The following is an 18,575-nucleotide window of genomic DNA, read 5'->3' as shown; positions in this document are numbered from 1 at the left end:
CCCGATGTGGGTCTCGAATCCAGGACCCTGGGATCATGACCTGAGCCAAAGGCAGACGCTTAACTGACTGAGCCACCAGGCACCCCTTTATAACATTATTTTTAAAGGAACAGGTAGAGCCAATGTTGTAAAGAATTTTGTTCACAGAGTTTTAAAGATTATGAAGCCTTCTCTTTAATTAATAGTTTAAAAGTATGTTAGTTGAAGAAAGCAGTTTGCATGATATTTGTATGATAATATTCCATTTTTATGAAAATAACAATGCCAAAACACATCACAAACAGAAAAATGTTTGGAAAGTTATAATTCTAAATGAAATATTAGTAGTGCCGCTTTCTCATTGTTTAGCTATGAGTGATCTTTATCTTTTTTATCCTCTTTTCCTGTCCTTTTTTCCCTGATGGTGAGTGTGCATTACTCTTATGAGAAAAAAAAAAAGTTAAAAAAAACTGGTGACTTAGTCATAAGTTACTGTGTTAACTAACATACTATGACTTTCATTTCCAGAAGGGACTTGATGGAACCTACATGGATGCAGCCTGACAGATTGAGCCCACGAGTCCAGAATTCTCAACCACAGCCTTTTGTTGGAACAGCTGGAAATTTGCTTTCCCATCTCTTGAGTCTAGAGCATGTAGGAGTTTTGCATAAGGATTTTGAATCTATTTTACCAACCAGAAAGAATCATACTATGGCCTCAGGGCCATTAACTTTTACACCTCAACCATATCTCACCTCACCAGCTGCTCATCCAGATGCCTTGTTAAAGCCTGGTGCCAGCCAATATAAGAGTAAACTGGATCGTATTGAAGCCTTGAAAGCAACAGCTGCTTCTTTGTCCAGCAGGATTGAAAGTGAAGCCAAGAAATTAGCTGGGGCTAATATAAACTATGGGTCAGTATGGAACGCCGAGTATGATGTACAGCAAACACCCCAAGAAGAGGGATCGTGGACCAAGGCTATAAGTCCACCTGTGAAAGAGGATACTGAAGATGTTTTCTCCGCCCGAATTCAAAAGATGATGGGAACCTGTGTATCTCATGCAACTTTTGATGATGATCTTCCTGGTGTAGGCAACCTCAGTGAATTTAAAAAGCTTCCTGAGATGATAAGACCTCATAGTGCCATATCAAGGTTCAGAATGAGGTCCCCTGGTCCCAAACCAGAAGGGCTCCTGGCACAGTTGTGTAAGAGGCAGACTGACTCTTCTAGCTCTGATATGCAAGCGTCTCAAGACAAAGCCAAATTGTCTCTTGGTTCCAGCACAGATTCAGTTAGTGAAGGTCCTCTTCTTAGTGAGGGCAGTCTCTCTGAGGAAGAGGGAGGCCAAGATGGACAGCCCCCACTGAAGGTAGCAGAAATCTTAAAGGAAAAGGAATTTTGTGCTGGAGAAAGAAATGGTTATGAACCCATCAAAGAGTTTCAGAAGGAAGCTGAAAAATTCTTGCCACTTTTTGGGCACATAGGTGGTACACAAAGCAAAGGACCATGGGAAGAATTGGCAAAGGGAAGTCCACATAGTGTCATTAATATTTTTACAAAGTCATATCAGTTGTATGGAAAAGGTGAGAAAAATAAGTAAGCCTTGTGCTGTTTGTATGTTATTTTAAGATAAATCATTTAATAATTCTGTACAAGATAATACTTAAGTACAAATTTTCATTTGTTCATTTATGAGGATAATAGAGACTTATTATCTAAATTAATATAAATTATCTGTAAGCTTCAACTAAAGTATTGCAATTTCATTATTTAAATTTCATTTTTTCATTGTTACTGTCATGAACCAATAATTGATTAGTAGTTGTAGAAATTTTGGTCTAATTTAGAGAAATTCATTTGTGGTGTTTGAGATAGGTATGTACCAAGTGTATGCTAGACTTTCTGTGACCATAGTTATGTGTTTAGATAGAAAATAAGTATATTAATACAGAGATTTGTGAGTCATTGGGAACATAGTGGTCAAGAATTGAGAGGGGCAACTCTAGTAACATTCTAATATGAAAACTATTACTGCTTGTCAAAACTAATTTTAAAAATAGACTTTGCTCTTGATCTTGGGGTTGTGAGTTTGAGCCCCACATTGGGTTTAGAGATCACAAATAAAACTGAAAAAAAAGTAGACTTTGAACAGAAATGTAGCTACATATATATTTGGGTCATAAAACAACTGATTTCTAAAGTTTCTTTCTTACCTCTGGAATCCTGCAACACAATTTTCCTTTTCTATGATAAGCACAATTCCTTCAAGTCCCTTTCTCTTTTCTTCCTACTCTAGGTGGATTCTACCCATTTTATGCTAACCTAACTTTAGAATTTCCAGGTTAGAGAATGAGGCTGAGCCTTAAGTCAGTTATCAATATGCTGTGGTTTTTTATTTCCATTCTACATAGTAAACAACTTACTTGATAAATGAATTGATTTCATCTGTTCATCTTATGCCTAACTGGGTATCACGGTGCATTTTCCTAGAATTTGTATTTAGCTACTTTGTTACGATCTTGTGCAGACCTATACATGCTGTCGATCTCTTTTGTTAACACTTATTCCTATAGGTGGTAATTTTAAAGTTTTTTTGATGAAAGCAAAGTGCTTTTAAATCATCCTCTTTTTTTTTTTTTTTTTTAGATTTTATTTATTTATTTGAGAGAGAGTTAGGGAGAAAAAGCATGAGGTGGGAGGAGAGGGAGAAGCACGCTCCCGCCGTGCAGGGAGCCTGATGTGGGGCTATATCCCAGGACCCTGGGACCATGACCTGAGCCGAAGGCAGATACCTAACCGACTGAGCCACCCAGGCGCCCCTTAACATCCTCTTTTTTTTTTTTTTTTTTCCAGGAGAATTGTGTTTTTTCTTAAATCCTATTAGATTTTCATTAAGATTTTATGATTATACTGAAATACTTTGAGTTGAAATGATATGTTATCTAGGATTTGCTTCAAAATAGAACTGGGAGGGGAATGAGAAATGAGGAGAATAGGAACTTTAATTGAAACTAGAAGGTCATGTGTCGATAATTGTTAAAAGCAGGGTGATGGATACCTTGGTTTCATTATGCTATTTTCTCTACTTGTATGTTTGAAAATTCCCTAATAAAAAGTTAAAAATAAATTGTTAGATATAAAGGTAGATTGAAAAGCACTAATAAAGCAAACTAAAATGTTCCTAAATCCATGTTTTAGTCTGCATGTTGTGGAATGCTTGGCTTGTAGTTTAATTTTTGTTTTAAAGCACATTTCAATAACTACTTTTGGCAGGATTTGAAGACAGGTTGGAAAGAGGAACCTCAGCATCGCGGCCTTTAAATGCCGTCACAACCCCTCTAAGCAGTGTTTCGTATGAAGATGATTTTGTCTCCTCTCCAGGGAGTGGGACTTTGACAGAAGGAAAATCAGCTCTCGATCCTAAGTAAGAATATGTTGACAATATGGGATAAAATCCAAAGAGAGAGAAAAATTTACAAATGAGAACTGTGGTGTGACTATGAATCAGTTTTGTTTGTTTAAAGATACACGTAGAGGCTGCATAGCATAGAGCTTATTAAGAGCATGGGCTCTGGATCCAGACTGTCTGGGTTTAAATCCTGGCTCTCCTGATATTGTTTGTCTTCGGGCATATTACTTAACCCCCGTGCTTCAGTTTCCTTCTCTGTAAAATGGGGAAAATAATCATGCCTGCCTCATAGAGTGTTAAGAATATTCGTTGAAAAACAAAGTACTCAGAACAGGGCCTGGCACACAATAAGCAGAATATACATTGTTAAGTCCATCTGAGAATCCCTAGTAGAGGATGGTATTGGGAAACTCTCCCATGGTATACTAATACAAGTAGATTAAGTAATGGTTTTCGGTGATAGAATCGAGGATGACCAGATAGATCCTTGACTCCATGACCCCAAGTAAATCAATACATTTTTTTTTTCTAATTGGGAGAACATCTAAACTTTTGCAAGACTTTAAAAATAACATTATTACAGTATTAGTATTTACTGGACACAATGTGCAAGGCACTGAGAGAACTGAGGGGACTTTGCTTTCATAAGCTCCTTCTTATAGTATCCTGATGTGGTAGGTATTTTTGTTACTGTTCCTGCTTCAGAGAGGAAACTGAAGCATCCAGGTTATGTTACTTGTACAAAGTCATACAGTAAGTGAATCAGACTTTGCCAGAGAGAATTTCCTCCCTAAATTTTGTTACCATATAAAGTAATCTGTAATTACCCACATTTGATATAATTTTCTTCACAAATTACAAATTATAATCCATATAAAATTATTGGGTGATCTTTTAAAAATTAGTTCTATCTGGTTAGACTTATGAAAATAAGTATTACTAAAATTAAAGTGGGCAAAGCATAGTTTTAAATTTTGAAATCTTAAAGAAAAGATTAAATTTTTAAATAAAAATTTGCAACAATTTAATTGTGGTAACATTTAATATCACCAATCAAAATGATTTATTGCATTTTATTTCTAGGTTGAAGAACATATTATTGGGAGGAAAATAATTATATGAAATGATGTATTTGAATGGAAATTGAGGCCACGTTTTCCAGTATCCAACATTATAATTTTTCTTTTACGTGTTTGAATTATCCATTTTTTATTGATTTTACTTCAGTAAACAACTCCCTTAGATTTTTCTCAATAATAAATTGAACCATAGGGAACAATCCAAGCTTATGGCAGTAAGAAAACAAAAAAGAAAAGTGGAAGGCATCTTCGATTATAGTTATATTCTCCTTGTGATTAAATAGATTTTAAAACATTCGTAGTTTTAGCTGTGCTTTAAGGCTTTTTATTTCATTCTTTAACCACTATTGCTTGTTCTTTGACAGTATGGGTGGTAGCAATTTGGGCATTCAGGAGGACCATTCCAGCAGAAGGTCTGCCTACGATCTGTCCTCTGTGGATGTTACCTCCCAGCATTCATCAGGGGCCCAGTCTGCTGCATCGTCTCGTTCATCTACTTCTTCTAAAGGGAAGAAAGGAAAAAAAGAAAAGATAGAATGTAAGTGGAATTCTACGTGGTGACTTTTTCTCTTACCAATTATTTTGTGGTAGTGATCTAAAGTTATAATTTGATTCCATAAGAAGTTAGATGAATTTCTTTATGATAAAATGTGATTAGTTTTCATACTTATTTATCATTACAACAATACCTTTTTGATATGTAACAGTATAAATCCTTTGCTTAATACAAAAGGAATACATTTGCAATGATAAAAAATTAAGGATTATGGGGCGCCTGGGTAGCGCAGTTGTTAGGCGTCTGCCTTCGGCTCAGGGCGTGATCCCAGCGTTCCGAGATCGAGTCCCACATCAGGCTCCTCCACTGGGAGCCTGCTTCTTCCTCTCCCACTCCCCTGCTGTGTTCCCTCTCTCTCTGGCTGTCTCTCTGTCACATAAATAAAATCTTTAAAAAAAAAAATTAAGGATTATAGATAAACAATTGTAAAGGAAGTATAAGTCCCCATTGATCCTTCTGCTCAGAGATAACTACTATTAACATTTTTGGTGCCTGTTTCTCCAATTTTATGCATAAAACTATGTACACATATACACCCCTTTATTTAAAAAACAGAAATGAAATCATTTAATTTTGCAACTGCTTTTAAAAAAACTTGTACAGTATATCCTGCATATCTTAAGTATAATTAAAAGTACTCAAATTTCCTTATTTCTGAAATAAAGATGATATCAATAAATGGTATCAGATACTTCATATGGTAATTTTGGAAGCTTATGTAAAATTAACAGATATAATGTATACATCCCAGTACTTGGCCACAGTAGCTGGCCTTTGGCACTCTTAAGTATTTTTGAGTGATTGAGGAGAACATCTATCAGTCCCTTCAGTTCTACTCCTGGCTATACTTTTCTCTGTAAGCGTAGAAGTAAGAAGATACAGTAATCAGGCAAAGCCTCTTAGACTCATAGGATGCCCCCTAGGGGATGATTTTGCTCCCAAAATTGTTTTTTCTAATTGTAAAAATTGTTCATTGACTTAACAACAAAACAAACCAGAGGGGGAGGAGAAATCAGTAAAAAAAAAAAAAAAAAAAAAAAGTAAACTATTTAAAAATTAAAATCACCTATAATCTCTCTACTTAAAGATAACCAATGCTAATGTTTTTTTTAAACTTTTAACAATTATGGTAAAATATCCATAACAAACTTTACCATCTTAACCATTTTCAAGTGTACAGTTCAGTGTCAATAAAAAACATTCACATTGCTGTGCAACCAATACAGCCATCCATCTCCAGAACATTTTCATCATCCCATACTGACACTCTGTATCCATTAAACAATAACTCTTCCTTCCTCCCATTCCCCTGCAAACCACTGTTCTACCTTCTGTCTATGAATTTGACTACTCTAGGTACTTTACATAGTGGCATCATACAACATTTATCCTTTAGTTTGGCTTAGTAGCATAATTTTTCAAGTTTCACCTGTGTGGTAGCTTGTGTGAGAATGTCCTTCCTTTTTGAGGCTGAATAATATTCCATTGTATGTATACACCACATTTTGTTTACCCATTCATCATTTGATGGACATTCTTGTTGTTTCTACCTTTTGGCTATTGTGAATACTGTTGCCATAAACATTGGTGTACAAATAACTATTGGGAGTCCCTGCTTTTAAGTTTTTTGTGTGTATAACCAGGTATGGATTTGTTGGATCAAATGGTATATCTGTGTTTAACTTTTTTTTTTTTTTTAAGATTTTACTTATTTATTTGACACAGAGAGGGAGTGAGAGCAGGAACACAAGCAGAGGGAGTGGGAGAGGGAGAAGCTGGCTTTCCCGCTGAGCAGGGAGCCTGATGCGGGGCTCAATCCCAGAATGCTGGAATCATGACCTGAGCCGAAGGCAGACGCTTAACGACTGAGCCACCCAGGCGCCCCTCTATGTTTAACTTTTTGAGGAACCGTCATACTGTTTTCCATTGTGGCTGTGGCATTTTACATTTCTACCAGTAGTGCACACGGGCTGCAGCTTCTTCACATCCATACTAATACTTGTTTTCTTTTTCTGTTTTTTGTTTTGTTTTGTTTTTTAAGTAGTAGACATTAAGATTTTTAAGTAGTAGACATGTTAAGATTTTTAGTAAGAATCCTTCCAGATAATTTGTAGGCATATGTAAACAGGAAATGTTACATGTAAGGGACCACATTTGTTTACATGCTCTTTTGTTCTGTCGGTGGGTTACAGATCTCTTTCTCTGTCAATAAATATGGATCACCCTTGTAATGATTATCTAGTGTTTTATTATTTTAATATATTATAATTTATTTAGTAAATTGTTAGACATTAGGCTACTCTTATTTCTTTTTTGAAAAATACATTGATTATCCTTATAAATGTATCTTTATGCATTAATCTGGTTCTTTAAGGTAAAATTCTAGAAGTGAGATAATGGGGCAAAGAGTATGTCATGTCATGTTTAGAATTTGGGTGCATTTTCCCAAATAATCCCTCAGAGAGCTAATTAATGCCACTTTATACTCCCAATATGAGAATGCTAGGAGAAATTACTGCTTAATCCTTAACCTAGTATAACTCTCTTGCAGATTGTTCTGAAAGTTTTTGGTGGGAATTAGACATCATTTTACCAGCACTTCCCAGTGTCTGTCTTTTCTTGTGAAATACTGTTTCAGTTGGATAAGCTATTTCATAAGTGTTCTGAGTATAAAAGAGTTCCATGGTTACATAAATTTGGGAAATGTTTTTAGAGTGAAGCATGCTTCTTTTCTACAGGATTTATCAATACTCCTAATAGGCTAATATGCACTATTTATTTTAGGATGAGGATGAGGCTGTAGTATGAAGTGTGAAGTATTTTCCAAATTTATTTGACCACAGAATCATTTCTTCCATCAGCATGTTAAGGCTTTTGAATTCAGCTGAACATATTTTGGGAAATGCTGAACTTAGTTCTTTTATTTTGCAGTTGTTTTGCTTTGTTTTTTTTAGTGTCTTACCTAAGTTTACCAACTAGTTATTGGTAAAGCCTGAATTATGACCTCTGACTCCCAAATCCAGTTTACCTTACTATAATATACTGTACAACTTAAAATATGATATATTGAATATGAGTATAAGCAATGAGTCAATATAGGTTTTTAAAAATTGTTATCTAGAACATAATTAGATGAAGTCTAGGTAGTGTTTTGTGGTTTTCCGTTTCCCTGATCCCCTCTCACAATGCCTTAGAATACCTCTGTGTATTGTGCTTTATACAGCATTATCTAGAACTTAGTTTCTACTTTATCCCCAAGTTCCAAACTTGGTGTAGTTTTTGTTGTATATGCGCCATCTGGTGGTGAGAAATAGTGTCGGCCTGCTCTGTACAAAAACTTTCCAACATGGTTGCAAGTAGTTGGTAGATTAAAGTGGTAATCATAAGAAAAATAATTTTTATCTTAATTTTAAAACCTATAAATATACTTTTATTTGGCAATCTTTTATTTATTTATGATTTTATTAATTTATTTGAGAGAGAGGGAGAGTGTGAGCGTAAGCAGAAGGAGAGGCAGAGGAAGAGAGAAAGAGAGAAGCAGACTGCTGAGTAGGGAGACTGGTGGAGGGCTGGATCCCAGGGACCCGGGATCATGACCTGAGCTGAAGGCAGATGCTTAACCCACTGAGCCACCCAGATGCCCCTTATTTGGCAATCTTTTAAAGTAGGGGCAAATACTCCCTTTGTGTATGGGTCCCTTGGTTGGAGTTTGGTTCTTTCTTGCATAGACCTTTGTATTGTCTACAGTTTTTGGTTGTTTGAAATCAAGAGCAATTTTTAAAATTGTGTATTTATTTTCAAAGATTAATATTAAATGAGTAAAGAAATGCATTTTTATTATGAGAAAATTGGAGATACCCAGTGTTAACAACTTGCTTTTAGTCTAGGGATTATAAATAGATTTTAGTTATAGAGTCCATTCAGACTGATTGATAATCCTTTAGATTATTTGTGTGTTTTGCCCCCCATGGTGGTAATGCAGTGAGCATATCTGATTCACAGTACACATCTTTACATAGCTTCCTAGGATGAATTACTATGAATGAGATGAATTTCTGAGTCAAAAGGGATAAAAAATTATTTCTATGCATACTTAAGTTGTTCTCCAGGAAAAATATATCAGTTTACACTCCCATGAAAACACTGTATGAGGATCCTTTCCTGTGTGGGCTGAATAACACTCAAGGCTTTATTATTTTAAAAATATTTGCTGGGGCGCCTGGGTGGCTCAGTCGTTGGGCGTCTGCCTTTGGCTCAGGGCGTGATCCCAGCGTTCTGGGATCGAGCCCTGCATCAGGCTTCTCCACTAGGAGCCTGCGTCTTCTTCTCCCACTCCCCCTGCTTGTGTTCCCTCTCTCACTGGCTGTCTCTCTCTGTCAAAATAAATAAATAAAATCTTAAAAAAAAAATTTGCTAATCTAATAATGAAAAGTAGTATCTTATTTGAGGTGGTTTTCATTTCTTTAATTGTTAATATTTTTCATATTATGCCTTTTCACTTTTCCTTTTTTAAACTAAATTTTAATGAAAAGTAGTTATCCTATTACTGTCTACAGCAGAGTATAGCATAGTGTATTTATTTGTTAGTTTATTTTTTTATGTGGTAAAATATACCCAACATAAAATTTGCCATTTTAAATATTATTTTCTTTCTTTGACTTTGTTTACTCTTTTTTTTTAATCCAAAATATGTTTATTGGGAGTGTCCTACTCATCTTGATTCAGGGTGCTTTTATTGCTGCTCCTGTCTGAAGGAGCATCCTTCTGTAATCCTTGCTTTTCTGCCTGTGGGCTGGCAGAAAACAGTGGAGCAGCCAACACACAAAATTACCGTTTGTGCGTGGCTAAAGACAGTGCGGATTTTGGAGCCTCCTGGGCATTTCACGCCCATGAAGTAGGAGTTGGGGCTCTTCCTCTTGTGCTTCCTCTTCTCCTCTTCCAAGCAGGTGAAGGAGGTCCTTTGTGAGGAGCATGTTCTCGTGGGGAGGTCATCACCACCGGAAAGCTATTTACACTTTTGGGGTTTTTTTGTAGGCTCCATATCCAGTGTGGAGCTCAACACAAGGCTTTAACTCAACCCTGAGATCAAGACCTAAGCTGAAATCAAGAGTTGGACGTTTAACTGACTGAGCCGCCCACTTTTTTTTTTTTAAATTGAAGTGTAGTTGACACACAATTACATTAGTCACAAATGTACAACATAGTGATTTAACAACTATAATTATGCTGTACTTACCGCAAGTGTAGCTGCCATCTGTCACCATGCAGTGCTATTACAGTACTATTGACTATTGACTATGCTGTACCTTTCATCCCCATGACTTAGTCTATAACTGGAAGCCTGTACCTGCCACTCCACTTTACCCATTTTGCCCATCCTCCTACCTGCTTCCTCTTAGGCAGCTACCAGGTTGTTCTGTGTATCTGTGGATCTGTTACTGCTTTGTTCTTTTGTTTGTTCATTTGTTTTGTTTCTTAAATTCCCACCTATGAAATCAAAAGATATTTGTCTTTCTCTGTCTGACTTATTTCACTTAGCATAATACCTTCTAGGTCCATCCATGTTGTCACAAATGGCAAGATCTCATGTTTTTTATGGCTAAATAATATTCTGTGTCTGTGTGTGTGCGTGTGTACCATGTCTTCTTTATCTGTTCATCTATTGATGGACACTTAGGTTGCTTCCATGTTTGGGCTATTGTAAATAAAGCTGCAGTAAACATAGGGGTGCATATATCTTTTCAAATAGTGTTTCAAATTAGTGTTGAGTAAATACCCAGTAGTGGTATTAGTGGATTGTATGTATAGTATTTCTATTTTTTACTTTTTGGGAAACTCCATACTGTTTTTCACAATGGTTGCTCCAATTTACATTTCCACGAACAGTGCAGAAGGATTCCCCTTTTTCTGTATTCTGACCAACACTTGATATTTCTTATCTTTTTGATACTAGCCATTCTGACAGGTGTGATGTGATACCTCATTGTGGTTTTGATTTCCATTGCCCCAATGATTACTCATGTTGAGCATCTTTTCATATGTTTGTTGGCCATGTGTATGCCTTCTTTGGAAAAATGTCTATTCAGGTTCTTTGTGCATTTTTAAATCAGATTATTTGGGGGTTTTTTTTAGTGTTGAGTTGTGTCAGTTCTTTGTATATTTTGGATATTAACTCCTTATCGAATATATCCTTTGCAAATACCTTCTCCCCCTTATTTTAACCATTTTAAGGGTACAGTTCACTGGCATTATGTCTTTTTTTTTCCACACTATTTGCAACCATTATCATCATCCACCACTGGAACTTTTTGGTCATCCCATGCTAAAACTCTGGGCCCATTAAATAAACAGTGCCTTCCCAATCCTCTGTTGTTGCCCCCCTCCCCACTGCACTCCTGGTAGCCACCATTCTACTTTCTGTCTTTGACTTCAACTAGGCAATTTAAGCGTTGCTAAGTGTACCGTTTGGTGGTATGGAGTACATTCATGTTGTTGTGAGGCTGTCACTATTGTCCATCTCCAGAACTGTTTCATCATCCCAAGCTGAAACTCTGTTCCTCTAGGTGATAAATCTCATTTTCCTTTCCCCCTTGCCTCTGGTAACAAGTATCTACTTTGTGTCTCTATGAATTTGCCTACTCTAGGTACTTCAATTAAGTGTATGATCATACAATTTGGTCTTTTTGTGATTGGCTTATTTTAGCATAATATGCTTTAAGATTCATCCATGTTGTAGTGTGTGTCAGAATGGCCTTCCTTTTGGGGTGCCTGGGTCGCTCAGTCAGTTAAGCATCGGACTCTTGATTTCAGCTCTGGTTATGATCTCAGGGTCGTGAGATTGAGCTCAGCTGTGGGCTCCATGCTCAGTGCCTTGGCTTGGGATTCTCTCTCTCCTTCTGCCCCTCCCTCCCTTACCTCTCGTGCACTCTCTGTCTTAAAAAAAATAAATAAAAAGAATGTCCTTCCTTTTTAAGACTGAATAATATATCATTGTATGTAAATACCACATTTTGTTCATTTGTTGTTGGAGGACACGTGGGCTGCTTCCACCTTTTGGCTACTGTGAATAATGCTGCTGTGAACATGGGTTTACGGCATACTTGTTTCCTTTTTCATTTTCTTTTCTACATTAGAAATTTTTTTGCTGTCATTAAAAGGTATATGCAGTTCTTTTTTTCTGCGTTTTAAAATGTAACATATTTTCCCATGTTGCTGTTGAAACTTAAAATCAGGCTGCACTGGACTTAGAGCCATGAGGCCTGTGTTTATGTTTTATTTCTCCTCTGTGACCATGTATCCTCTAGCAAGTTATGTAGCCTTACAGATTTCTAGCTACCTCATCAGTAAATTGAGCATATGTATTCAGTTCATAAGATGTTTAAGAGCGATAAGGTGTAATATATGTGGAGTGCATTTTAAATTACAAAGTGCTAGTTAATGTTCAGGATACTGTTATCTATGTAATTTAGACAACTCTTCACTTGCTGGAGAATTAGGTCAAAATTTTTTAAATTATTAAGTTGTATATTGAATATCATGCATAATTTTTATTTCAGTAATCTTCTTAAGATACTTCTAGAAGTGAGATTATTCTGAGTCAGAGAATATGAGCAGTTTTCAGAGTCTGGCTACATAGTTCTTGTCATAAAGTTTTTCAAAATGAATGTGTAGTTCAGTTGGCATTTGATACTATTTTTCTACCAGCTCTGGGTTTTATCATTAAAAGACTTCTCTTTGGTTACTTCTTCATAGGTATAGAGTAGTACTTCATTCTTGCTTAGTATGCTTGTCTTTTTTTTTACCATTTGATTTAAGAACAATTTATTTTTTAAGAGTAAGTGGGGGGATGTTATTGGAAGAAACTTTATTCTTAAATGGAAACAGGATGAACCACTTTATTTTATATATGAAAAATAACTTTAAAAAAGTCTGATCTGCACATTTTATTACTTTATTGAAATATAGGTATCAGTTATTTCTCCGTAGCTTCTGACATTGGGAATCAGCTTTATAAGAAATTTGCTTTACTAGGGCTGGATTCACTCACTGGAAATGTTCAGAACTCACTTCTTGATGAGGAGAAAGTACACTCTGGCTCGGAACGTGGCTCTCATCAAGGAAAGAAATCTGGGACCAGTAGCAAACTTTCTGTTAAAGATTATGAGCAGACTCTTGACACTGATAGCATTTTGGAGGATCTTTCTGGGCATTCTGTGAGGTAAAGTAATGCATATTTTATATCTTAATTCATATTTATTTTTTTAATTTAATTTTATTATGTTATGTTAGTTACCATACAGTATATCATTAGTTTTTGATGTAGTGTTCCATGATTCATTGTTTGCATATAATACCCAGTGCTCCATGCAATATGTGTGTAATTCATATATAACTAAATTTATAATATCACTGATGTTCAGAGAATCCATTCAATAAATTGCTGTATTTTCTGAATAGACTTTGTAGTTTCATTCATAGTTTGGGTCTTTATATTTTAGAATATGGTCATCTCTCACCTAAATTATTACTGCCCCTCTCAGGAATACTCTACCTCTAGCAAAATCCACCTTTCTATTGTAAATGCCATTGCCACTGTTGTTATCTTGAATCAATCCTTTGACCAAGTAACTGCCCTCCTTAGGGTACCCTGGGAGCTCACAGCTACTCTGTAGATGAACTCCCAAAAACTTAACTTTATTTGAAATGTTTCATTAGGCTACCATAGACTGTCTCATTTCTTTTCTCCATGCGTTTCTTCTCATCTGTTCATCCACTCTTTCAACACAACTACTTAGCATCCTTTTGTCTCATTATCTCATTATCTATTCTTCCTGTGAACTTTTCTCTCCTCGGCTTATTTGATGACTCAGCAGATTTTGAATTATCTTATATTGATTACTGAGAGCTTGCATACTCTTTTTTCCCTTCCTTTTAATATCATACAGTATTATACACTGAGCCTAATGCTTATATATGACCTTTTGCGATGGCTTCATATGCATTTCTATTTTGTCTGCATGACTTTTTATCTGTTGCACTAGTTTTCTCCTTCTCTAAGTCTAAGCTCTAAGAAGACATGGATTATTTTTTTCTTTTGAAACTAACTGTTTGCTTTTTCTAGTACAATGTCACAGATAATCATTTTTAATGCTTTTGTGTTGTAAATCTTACATTGTTAATACCATCATTGCTATATTTGAAATTGAAGTTTAATTTCTTTGTCAGAAAACTTTACCTTTCTTTGGAGATATTCTGATGATTTATTTGGCAAAATCTACAAAGTTAAACATTTCTAAAACAGAATCCACAGCCAAATAAGTTTGACAAATGCCCCATACTATAGAATAGACTTCCCCCACCACCTTCCTCACCTAGGATTTGAGGCTTTGATGAAGAGGCGTTCAGATTTTTAAAAAAATATTTAACCTATTTTTTCTTTGCTTATTTGGCTATAGTCACTTTCTGTCCTTCTTATGTTTTGGAAAATTTATTAACATGGTTGGAATTATAGTTTTGGGAATGCTAGTCTAGGTGAATCTTCTCTGCAAAGCAAATAAAATTCTTGTAAAACCTTGTAAAAACCTTGTAAAAAGCTTGTAAAACCACAAGGTGAGATTCAGGCAGAGTACTTGGACTTGATATTGTGTTGGAATTCTTTCCTGGAAATCTAGTAAGAAACAGAAGTAATAAAATTCTTTTTATATTCCATAAACGAGGTTGTTGAACTATTAGAAACAGTAGTTCTCTAAACCATCAATAGTAAATTAAAGGTCACTGTAAACAAGTGAGTGCTTCTCAAGACTGCTTTTGTTCAAATATTTATATACCGAGTTTAAGAGAAATGTCTATCTTTGAAAACTATCTCCTGGTTTTATTAAAGCTGAAAGTAAACTTGTTTTACTATGTTAGAAATATGTTAACTGTGCTAACATGCTTTATGAAGTATCTTTAATTAATTTATTCAATAAATAAATGTTTAGTACATGGCAACATCTTTTTGTTATGAGAAACAGTAACTTTAATGAATCTAATTTGGGGCTAGACATGTGCCTTGTATTGAAATAAATATATTAAGAGTTATTCCAGTCAGACTGCTTATGAGAGGTTACTTCTTATTAAAAAGTTCAGGAAAGAACTATAACACTGAAAGGTAGATGAGAACAAATAAGTACATATAAAATACTTAGAGATGGTTAGTAGGAAAATAATTTTTTGCTGTGACTCTTTGGGTTAATAGCAATAACAAAAGAGTGGATTTTGTCATTTCTTAATTTTTAATATAAAATGATACTTTATCTCTTTCATAGATCTATTTTAAGACATTTTTATATGATAGTCTTGACCCTTACTTTTTATATACATAAATTACTGGCTGTAATTTTATTGCTATATGAAGTCTATGTATTTTAAAAGGTTTTGCCTCATACTGTAATAAGTGATTCATTATATATGTACATTGTAGAAGAAAGAGTTAAGTGCCAATTTAATTGAGACTCCTTTTCTCTTTTATTGTTTTGGGCAGTGTTTGTGCTTAGCTCATTCATCACTGTAAGTCTAGTGATGAGAGAGAGATGTACTCATTCATTCATTCAACATGGTGACTATGTTGAATGATTAAGTGCCTGAATCACAGCCTTTTAAGTGTCAATAAAGAATGTAATGCATGCTGTTCTTATGAATTGTTTAGCTAACTCTTGAAGTAGTTTTCTTTTCTCTAATGTCTTTATGAAACAAAACTTCTAGTGTCTCATCAGACAAGGGAAGATCTCAGAAAACTCCAACTTCTCCCCTGTCTCCAAGTTCCCAGAAATTGTTGCAGTTTGACCTTCCAGGAACTTCCTTAGAAAGATCTAAATCCTTGGTAATAACGCCTCCATCTGTAACAGGATTTAAGCCTAATGCACCTCTTACCGATACGAACCTTGCTGCCAGCAGAACGACAGCAGAGATGGCCCCCACACCAGGCAAGTAGATCCACGCAGTTGTGATTTAAGATACTACTTTTGTCCCTTAAAATCCCTTTTCTTTCAGTCGAACTGTAGGGAAATGTTATCCCATCAAGTGAATGTGATTACTTTTTGAAGTATTAAAAATTGTGTGGGAAAAGAAATACTGAAAAGCATGACAGTTTGGACAGTGGTGATTTTTCTCCTTTTGCCAGCCCGAGTCAGAACACACCTGGAAAATGTACACTGTGCTATTAATAAATCACTGTCTTTCCTGCCACGGAAAGCAAACTCTTTTTAGTTTTTTAGAATGAAAAATGAATTTCAAAAATTTGAGAGGTCGTTTCATGTGAACTTTTCCATTTGACAGTCGTTTATGCCTTCTAGGTTCTAAGCGCTTTTCTCCTGCCAGCCTCCAGCACCGAATGGTGGCAGAACTCAGTTACCTGAGTGCCATTGAGGAGTCGGTGCGCCAGCTGTCAGATGTGGAGAGAGTTAGGGGCATATCACTTGCTCAGCAGGAGAGTGTATCTCTGGCTCAGATCATAAAGGTATTTGTGGAGCTTTCTTCTTTGGCTTTCTGTGTTTTTTCTCTTTTCTTTGCTATTTAAAATCGTTTCAATGATGAGGTCAAAAACCAAAAGCCAGCACACAAAATTTTAACCTTCCGAGTAGAAAAAAAATAGTCTGCCATACAACACCTATAAATAACCCAGGGGAAAACTGTCATGTAGAGTACAAAAAAGGTTAAACATAGAATATTTGGCAGCAGAACAATAATTCAGTCATTCTCTCTCAAATATTTCATTTTCCTCATTCTGTTTTTTTAAATGACTCTGAAAATCAGCTAATCAAGCAATTTTCAATATTTTCTTTCACTGACAAGTCAGAGATGACCGAGTTTTTGTTCTGTTTTTAATGCTTTATTTGTACCAAAAGAAGAGTTTCTGAGATCCAGATATTTGATAAAGCCAGGATAATGTGGACTTTTCCTTAGCTAACAAAAAATCCAGTAAATCAGTGCTCTTACCTGGAGTTGCTGTTGCTATCTTTAAAAAACCAAAAAACAAAACAAAACAAAACAAAAAAAACCCTCCAAAACCCCCTTGGTGTTTACATATAATAAAATACACAGATTTTAAGTGCATAGTTTGATGAGTTTTGATCAATGTAACCACAACCCTAATCAAAATATAGAACAGTTCTGTCACTTCAGACAGTTCACCCACAGACCTTTTCAGTTAATCCCCTCTCCCAGAGGCAATTACTAGTCTGATTCCTAACCACCATAGTTTTTTTTGCCTGTTCCAGAACTTCATGTAAATGGAAAGATACTTTGTACTTTGTTGTGTTTAGCTAATTTTATGTGGCGTAATGTTTTTAAGATTCATCCATGTTGTTGTATCCATTGTTTTGTTCGTGTTGTTTTTTTGGCTGAGTAATATTCCATTGATCAGTATAACACAATTTGTTTATCCCTTCTCCTCTTGATGTACATTTGTATTGTTTCCAGTTTTTGGCTATTATTAATATTCCTGTTATGAATATTTTTACAACTCTGTGTTCAACATATGTTTTCATTTTTTTTGCTTTAATACCCAGGAGTGTAATTGCTTGGGTCAAGTAAAAGCATGTGCTTCACTTTATGTGAAACTGGTATACTGTTTTCCAAAGTAGTTATACTATCTTATACTCATACAGCAATCTGTGAGAGTCCCAGTTGCTCCACATTTTTGCTATCATTGGTATTTTAGGCATTCTAGTAAATGTGAAATACTATCTCATTGTGGTTTTAATTTGCATTTCTTTTATGGCTGATGAGGTTGATAATATTTTGTGTATTTACTGACCATTCTTATTACATCATCTTTTGTGAATGTTCAGATTTTTTGCCTATTTCATAATAGGATTGTATATCTTTTATTTATTGTAGAAGTTCTTTACATATCTTAGAAACAAGTCCTTTTCAGGTATATTTCAAATACTCTTTCCCAGTCCTTAGCTTGCCTTTTAATTTAAAAAAAGTTTTTTTGTCTTTTCATTTTTCAAGTCTATCTTTTTAAGTGCAGAATATTTTCATTTTAATAAAATCCAGTTTTTAATTTTTTTCTTTTATGGTAGTGCCTTTTGTTTTCTAAGAAATCTTTGCCTGCCCTAAGATGTTAAGATACTTTAACAAAGATATTCTTTTATGTTTTTCTAAAAAGCTTTATAGTTTTGGCTTTTATACTTAAGTGTGTAAGCCTCGTAGTTACTTGGAATGTGAAGAAGGGACCGAAGTTCATCTTTTCCTCCATCTGGATTTTCAGTTATTCCGTCACCATTTTCTTAAAAAGACTTAACTTACCTTGGCACCTTTATCAGCAATTAAGTAATCACTGATATGGAGGTCTATTTCTGGACTCTATTCTTTGCCATTAATCTGTCTATCCTTAAATGCCAATACCGTACTATTTTACCATGTCTTTAGAGTGAGTCATGAAATCAGGGTGTAATTACTTCCACTTTATTCTTTCTCAAGGCGGTTTTGTCTGTTCTAGGTTTTTACATTTCTGTGTAACTTTTAGAATTAGTTTGTCAGCTTCTACAAAAAAAAAAAAAAA

At 35.1% G+C, this 18,575-nt stretch overlaps 1 protein-coding gene and 1 pseudogene across 1 annotated transcript in view; one reads left to right on the top strand and one right to left on the bottom strand.

Annotated features, from left to right (window-relative positions):
• The window catches only part of CEP350 (centrosomal protein 350), a 150,859-nt gene that overhangs the window by 50,024 nt on the left and 82,260 nt on the right, over window positions 1-18,575 (top strand). The window contains exons 12-17 of the mRNA XM_040636325.1: window positions 508-1,565; window positions 3,256-3,406; window positions 4,836-5,008; window positions 13,058-13,244; window positions 15,770-15,990; window positions 16,360-16,523. Of these exons, the coding sequence (XP_040492259.1) occupies window positions 508-1,565; window positions 3,256-3,406; window positions 4,836-5,008; window positions 13,058-13,244; window positions 15,770-15,990; window positions 16,360-16,523 (1,954 nt within the window). The remainder of the gene's footprint in view (window positions 1-507; window positions 1,566-3,255; window positions 3,407-4,835; window positions 5,009-13,057; window positions 13,245-15,769; window positions 15,991-16,359; window positions 16,524-18,575) is intronic.
• LOC121104022 lies at window positions 9,631-10,428 on the bottom strand (annotated as a pseudogene).

This window comes from Ursus maritimus, unplaced genomic scaffold (genome assembly GCF_017311325.1).
Source record: "Ursus maritimus isolate PB19 unplaced genomic scaffold, ASM1731132v1 scaffold_2, whole genome shotgun sequence".
Taxonomy (NCBI): Eukaryota; Metazoa; Chordata; class Mammalia; order Carnivora; family Ursidae; genus Ursus; species Ursus maritimus.
The sequence above is the reverse complement of the archived record's forward strand: the minus strand, read 5'-3'. Positions and strand labels throughout refer to the sequence as shown.